This window comes from Scyliorhinus canicula, chromosome 1 (assembly GCF_902713615.1).
Source record: "Scyliorhinus canicula chromosome 1, sScyCan1.1, whole genome shotgun sequence".
Taxonomy (NCBI): domain Eukaryota; kingdom Metazoa; phylum Chordata; class Chondrichthyes; order Carcharhiniformes; family Scyliorhinidae; genus Scyliorhinus; species Scyliorhinus canicula.
This window is the reverse complement of record NC_052146.1, coordinates 38,690,786-38,698,518: the sequence shown is the minus strand read 5'-3', so window position 1 is coordinate 38,698,518 and position 7,733 is coordinate 38,690,786. Positions and strand designations below refer to the sequence as shown.

At 42.2% G+C, this 7,733-nt stretch overlaps 1 protein-coding gene across 1 annotated transcript in view; it reads right to left on the bottom strand.

Annotated features, from left to right (window-relative positions):
* Window positions 1–1,733: 1,733 nt before the first annotated feature.
* The window catches only part of sf3a1 (splicing factor 3a, subunit 1), a 48,121-nt gene continuing 42,121 nt past the window's right edge, over window positions 1,734–7,733 (bottom strand). Inside the window, exon 16 of the mRNA XM_038785345.1 lies at window positions 1,734–2,249. Coding sequence (XP_038641273.1) covers window positions 2,148–2,249 — 102 coding nt within the window. The 3' untranslated portion in view covers window positions 1,734–2,147. The remainder of the gene's footprint in view (window positions 2,250–7,733) is intronic.

Below are 7,733 nucleotides of genomic sequence, written 5' to 3'. Positions count from 1 at the left end.
CTAAACCCCAGGAATTATAACAAAAACTCATTAGGCCTCTCCTTATAAACAAAAGCATGGTCTGAAATGATGATGGGGCGGGATTCTCCCGTATCCGGCGGGACGGAGTGGCGTGAACACTCCGGCGTCATCCCACCCCAAAGGTGTGGAATCCTCCGCACCTTCAGGGGCTAGGCCGGAGCAGGAGTGGTTTGCGCCACACCAGCCGGCGCATGCGCGGGAGCGTCAGCTGACGTCATCCATGCACATGGCGGGGGGTTCACCTATGAGTCGGCCATCGCGGAAGCTGACACGGCCCCGATCGCAGGCCAGGCCACCGTGGGGGCACCCCCCGGGGCCAGATCACCCCGCGCCCCCCCCCCCCCCCCCGCCCCGGATCCTGGAGCCCGCCTACGCTGCCAGGTCCCGCCGGTAAGGGACCTAGTCTAATCTATGCTGACGGGACTGGCAAAGAACCAGTGGGACTTTGGCCCATCACGGGCCGGAGAATCGCCGGGGGGGGGGCGCTGCAAGCGGCTGTCGACTGGCACAGCGCGATTTCCGCCCCCGGCGAATCTCCGGTGCTGGAGAATTCGGCGGCCGGCAGGGTTGGGTTTCATGCCCCCCCCCCCAGCGATTATCCGACCCGGCCGGGGGAAGAATCCCGCCCATGGTCTCACTTTTACGAAGGGCCCAAGGACGGCGACTAGGGGATTTTCACAGTAACTTTTGTAGTGTTAATGTAAGCCTACTTGTGACATTAATAAAGATTAATAAAAAAGGTAACAGACACAGCCATTCCACACTTTATGCCTTTAAGTTATTTACTTTACCCGATTTCCTTACCCCTTCCTTTAAATTAGAATTTTATTTCTTGAAATATACCTCCCAACTTCCTGTTATTTTGTATTGATCCAATAAAATAATTTTTGGAGCTACTGTGGGACTAAGGAAGCCTGGAATGGGCTTATTCTCTCTCCCCCTCCCCCCTTGCAGCTCATTTGTCAGGGATTAACCTGAATATATTTAAGTGTTGGTGCATATAGTTGAAGTCCAAAATAGTGGACATTATGTATATAGAACAGCTATTCACACTTTAACAATTACAGGAGGCAGACAGTAAGTGAACACCTTGAGCATTTTCAGTCAACCAGTATGTCAAACCCTAAACATCTATCCTCTGCCACAATGTCTTAGTTTTATTTCGGTCTCCGTGCTATAACATCTGCCTGTTCATGTTGTGAAATTAGACGTTGATTCAATGCGGCTATTTAAAAAAAAAAATCAGCTTTTACAAAGTATTGAGCTGCACAAAATAGCTGGCACACTTACTATATTATAAACAGCATCTTTTTAATTGACATCTTTGGCGCTGACAAATATTTAGCACTATTTGACCAAGTTAGACAGTAATACAGAAGGATAATTTACGTGATGACTACTGTTTCTAAGATTATTACTTTATTTTAAACTGCAGTAGACGAACCAGGGGACATAGCTTTGAAATAGTAAAAAGTAATTTTAGGACTGATAAAGGAATTTTTTATTCATACAGAATGATTAATGTGTGAAATAAAGTTGCAGGTAGGGTAGCAAAGGCAAGAACTCTGGAATCATTTTGTTGGATTCTACAATGGAATCTCTTTGAATGGATGAATTTAAGGTTATCCCACACACGTGCCCCTGCCTTCACAGAATAGTGAAGAAAACTATTGAAAAAATATAGAAATCTTTACAAATTATAGCCAGACACATAAGAATCGATATAATTTTATTTTAAATATTCAACAAAGTTAAACACAATGCAATAATCTGATAAGGAGCAGGGAGAATCATTTAACCAATGTGGGTTTTGTGAATGCAGATTATTCCAGAGGTCAAACCCAAAATTCAGTTTAATCTCTACATGTTTGGAAACGTTTTCACAGAAGTCTTATCAAATTGAATAAATCACATGTACGAAAAGATACAAAGTACTGAACTTTTAGATTTTTTTTAACATTTTAACTTGTATACAGAATTATTTTCATATATGCTACACCATTACATACTTCTAAATAAAGATGTTGCAAGTCTGAACTTCTGTTCAAAAAGTTAACAAATTCTATCGTTTTGAATCGCAATTCCATATGTGTGTAAAAAAAAAAGAGTTCCATTGCAGCATGGTGCTACTTCTTTCGACCTCCACGCTCTTTGAAGGCAAGATGGATAACTGAGCCACTGGTCACGTTGTAGTAGGCCAGAGAGTTTGAATCTTTAATAAAGATGCCCTAAAACAAAAATAACGTCATAATAAATTCCGTGTTCTTCCCCAGTTAGACAGAAGTTACATGACCTTCAACTATACGGTCTTAAAAGCAGCACCAAACAATCATTCCAAGAAAATGGCAAACTTTCCAGCAATTCAGTGCGAGGCAGAAAACACAGTGAAAACAATTTCAAACTACTAATCACAAAATACGTAATGTCCATTTGTAATTCAAGTAAAGGTTGGGCAACATTTTATACTAACTCAAGGAGTACAAATGAATCCCTCCCTTTTGGATGAGGGGTAAGCCATTCACCCCTTTGAGCTTGCTCTGCTGTTTGATAAGATCATAACTGATCTGGTTGTGGCCTCAACTCCACCTTACCATCTACCCGCCATAACCCTTGGCTGTCTTGAACCGATCTAACTCTGCTATGAATAAATCCACGCCTCCTCTGCCTTCTGGGGATGAGAATTCCACAGATTAATGACCCAACAGAAAGGAATTCTCCTTGTCAGTCTTAAAAGAGAGACCTATTAATTCTTAAACTGTGACCCCTAGTTTTAGTCTCCCCATAAGAGGAAACATCCTCCTGGTCTTCACACTGTCAAGCTCCCTCACAATCCTGCATGCTTCAGTAAGAAAGCCGTTAATTCTTTTAAACTCCCATTGGTAGAAGACCAACCTTTTTCACAAGTCCTTGAGTGTACCTTTTCTGAAATGCTTCCAATGCAATTATATCCTTTCTTAAATAAGGAGACTAAAACTGTACACAGTACTGTAGCTGTGGTCTCACCAATGCCCAATACAATGGTGGCAAAACAGCCCTACTTACATATTCCATTCCCCTTGCAATAAATGACAACATTCTATTTGCTTTCCACTTGCTGTACCTGCATACTTTGGAATGGATCCAACAGAACACCCAGATCTTTCTGTGCCACAGAATTCTGTAATTTCTCTTCATTTAAATACTTTATTCTTCATGCCAAAGTGGAAAAGTTTACATTTCCCACATTACACTTTATCGGCCAAATGTGTGCCCACTCACTAAACTCATCTATAGTCACTCTGTTTTTTTTTCATACAAGTACCCAATTCGCTCTTTTTTTAAATTAAGGGCCAATTTAGCATGACCAATCCACCTACACTGCAAATCTTTGGGTTGTGGGGGTGAGAACCACAGGGAAAATGTACAAACTCCACATGGACAGTGACCCGGGGGCAGGATTGAACCCGGGGTCTCGGCGCCGTGAGGCAGCAGTGCTAACCACTGAGCCGCCCTACTTCGAAGACTCTTTATCTTCTCTTGACAACTTATAGAACATAGAACATTACAGCGCAGTACGGGCCCTTCGGCCCTCGATGTTGCGCCGACCTGTGAAACCATCTGAAGCCTATCTGACCTACACTATTCCATTTTCATCCATATGTCTATCCAGTGACCACTTAAATGCCCTTAAAGTTGGCGAGTCTACTACTGTTGCAGGCAGGGCGTTCAACACCCCTACTACTCTCTGAGTAAAGAAACTGCCTCTGATATCTGTCCTATATCTATCACCCCTCAATTTAAAGTTATGTCCCCTCGTGTTGGTCATCACCATCCGAGGAAAAAGACTCTCACTGTCCACCCTATCTAACCCTCTGACTATCTTATATGTCTCTATTAAGTCACCTCTCAGCCTGCTCCTCTCTAACGAAAACAACTTCAAGTCCCTGAGCCTTTCCTCTTTATCTTGCTGTGATCAAATAGTTGAGGTCACAGCACTGATCCCCATAACACTTTACAAGTTAAGTCTTGCCAATCTGAAAAAGACCCATTGATCCCTACTGTTTAGCCAACCAATCCTTTATGCATGTTAATATTCCCCTACACCATGTGTTCTTATCCTGTGTAGTAAGTAACCTTTGATATGGCACCTTATTAAACGCTTTTGGAAATCCAAGCACCACATCTACCAGGTTCCTCTTTTCCCAACTTGCTTGCTACTTCAAGAATTCTAATAAATTAAACATTATTTCCTTTTCACAAAATCACTGATCCCATTATGATTTTCTAAATATCCTGCTTTAACCTCCTTAATAATGGATTCTAGCAAGTTCCCCATGTTAGGCTAACTGACATTCTGCTTTCTGTCTCTCTCCTTTCTTGAATAAAAGTGTTACATTTGCTACTTTCCATTCTGCCAGGTGCCTACCAGAATCTAAGGAATTTTGGAAGATTAGAACCAATATCCCTTTATCTCTGAAGGCACTTCTTTTGAAACCATAGCAATCTGGTCCTGCCAGCCTTTAGGTCACAGAAACATGGGAAGTAGGAGGAGTAGGCCATTTGGCCCTTCGGGCCTGCTCCGCCATTCAACATGATCATGGCTGGTCATCTGAGTAACCTGTTCCTGCTTTCCTCCCCATATCCATTGATTCTTTTAGCCCCAAGACCTATATCTAACTGCTTGAAAAAAAACAATGTTTTGGCCTCAACTACTTCTTGCGGTCGCGAATTCCACAGTCTTACCACTCTCTGGGTGAAGAAATTTCTCTTCATCTCAGTCTTAAAAAGGTGTACCTCATATTCTTAAGACTATGATCCCTGGTTCTGGACACCCTCACAATTAAGAACATCCTTCCTGCATCTACCCTGTCTAGACCTGTTAGAATGTTACAGATGTCTATAAGACCCCCCTCATTCTTCTGAACATCAGCGAATATAATCCTAACCGATTAAATCTCTCCTTGTATGTCAGTCCTGCCATCCCAGGAATCAGTCTAGTAAACCTTCTCCGCGTTCCCGCTATAACAAGAACATCCTTTCTCAGATAAGGAGACGAAAACTGCACACAATATTCCAGATGTGGCCTTACAAAGGGCCCTGTATATTTGCAGAACGACAACCCTGCTCCTGTAGTCAAAACGTCTCCCTCTGAAGACCAACATACCATTTGCTGTCTTTACCGCCTGTTGCACCTGTATCCTTGCCTTCAGCGACTGGTGTATGAGAACACTCAGGTTTTGTTGCACATTCCCCTTTCTTAATTTAAAGACATTCAGATAATAATCTACCTTGTTTTTGCTACCAAAGTGGAAACCCTCACATTTATCCACATTATACTGTATCTGCTATGCATTTTCCCACTTTCTATAATATAATAGAAAAATTCTATTATATTATGGTCACTCATTCCCAAGGGGTCTCACACAACTAGATTGCCAAAGATCCCATTCTCATTACCCAGTCTGGGATGGCCTGTTCTCTAATTGGTTCCTCAATTTATTGGTCCAGAAAACCATCCTGTGTACACTCCAGGAATTCTTCCTCTACAGTATTTTTTTTTTTTTTTTAATTTAGATTAGCCAATTATTTTTTCTAATTAAGGGGCAATTTAGCGTGGCCAATCCACCTACTCTGCACATTTTTGGGTTGTGGGGGCGAAACCCACGCAGACACGGGGAGAATGTGCAAACTCCACACGGACAGTGACCCAGAGCCGGGATCGAACCTGGGACCTCAGCGCCGTGAGGCGGTTGTGCTAACCACTAGGCCACCGTGCTGCCCTTTTCCTCTACAGTATTGACTAATTTGATTTACCCAATCCACATGCAGATTAAAGTCACCCATAATTACAGATGTTCCTTTATCGCATGCGTCTTTAATTTCCTATTAAATGCCATTCCCAAATTCAACACTACAGTTTTGGGGTCTATATACAAGCTCCACTATTTTTCTTTTGTCCCACAGTTCGACCTATTCAGATTCCACATCATTGGTGCAAATATCATTCCTCACCATTGTGTTAATTTCCTCTTTAACTAGTAACGTAGCTCTACCCCCTTTTCCTTTTTTTCTGTCCTTCCTAAATACAGAATACCCCTGGATGTTCAAATCCCATCCCTGGTCACCCTGCAGCCATGTCTCCGTGATCCCGAATATATCATATCCATATACATCTATTTGCATGATTAATTCATTCATTTTATTGTGAATGCTCCGCTCGTTAAGGCACAAAGACTTTAGGCTTGTCTTTTTAACATTACTTGACCCGTTACCACTATTTCTCACCGTTGCCTTGTTTGACTTTTGATTTCTCTACCGATCACTTTTCTTATTCACTTTTCTGAATTTTGTTTGCGTCCTTGGTTCCCCCTCCTCTGACTCCTTACATAGGTTCCCATCCCCATGCCATTTTAGTTTAAACTCTCTTTCACTCTAGCAAATACTCCCCCTGGGACATCAGTCCCGTCCTGCCCAGTTGTAACCCATCCAGTTTGCAACGCTCCCACCTCCCCTAGAACTGGTCCCAATGTCCCAGGAATCAGAAACCCTTGCCCTCACACCATCTTTTCAGCCATGTATTCATCCCATATAATCTGCTATTTCTCTCTTGACCAGCACGGAGCATTGGTAGTAATCCTGAGATCACCATCTTTTAGGTCCTACTTTTGAACTTGCTTCCTAAATCCCCATATTCTGCTTTTAGGACCTCATCACTTTTTTAACCTATGTTGTTTGTATCAATGTGGACCAAGACAACTGGCCGTTCACGCTTCCCCTCTAGAATGTCCTGTAACCGCTCAGAGACATCCTTGACCTAGCATCAGGGAGGCAACATACCATCCTGGATCTCATTTGCGACTACAGAAATGCCCAACTATTCCCCTTACAATTGAATCCATTATAATTAGTGCATGACCACACTTTATTCCTACTCCTAACCGTGGTGCAACTAATTTGGCTGTTGCTGCTTTCCTGAGAGGCCATCCTGAGAGGTTAATGTAAGCCTACTTGTGACAATAATAAAGATTATATTATTGTACTAGTCACTTCTCACTGGAATAAATCTTTGATTAGAGTTATTAAGTATCTATTTAAAAGTCTGCCATTGTATCCCTACGGGCTTCTCTTAAACCTAGTTTCCCCAGTTCACTTTAGATAGCTCTGCCTTCATACCTGTAAAATTATCTTCATACCCTAGTAATTATCTTTATTCAGGTTTAAAACCTTACACCCATTAAAAATGAACATGAAATTCTACATCAGGTTATGATCACTGTCATCCAAAAACACCTTTACCTTTAAGATTACCATCTTCTCTCACTGCTCGTTGCCTGGCCGAAAAAAGCCTGCTCACTGGTTGGCTCTAGAACATACTATTTTAAGAAATTGTCCCAAATATTTTCCAGGCTACCTTTTCCAATCTGATTTGCCCAATCGACATGCAGATTAAAGTTACCATGATTATCGTGGTACATTTCTGACACAGCCTATTTATTTCTTCCTGTATATTCTCTCCCACAATGCAACTGCTGTTAGAGGGCCTGTAAGCGACTCCCGTAAGTGACCTATCCCCTTTGCCATTCCTTATACAAACCCAACTGATTCTATATCTTGCTCTTTCGAACTATGGACATCTCTTCCTACTGTACGGTCGTCCTTAATTAACTGGGCTACCCCCACCTTCTTTTCCTAGCTTCCTGTCAATTTGAAATGTCAAATTTGAAATGTCATAA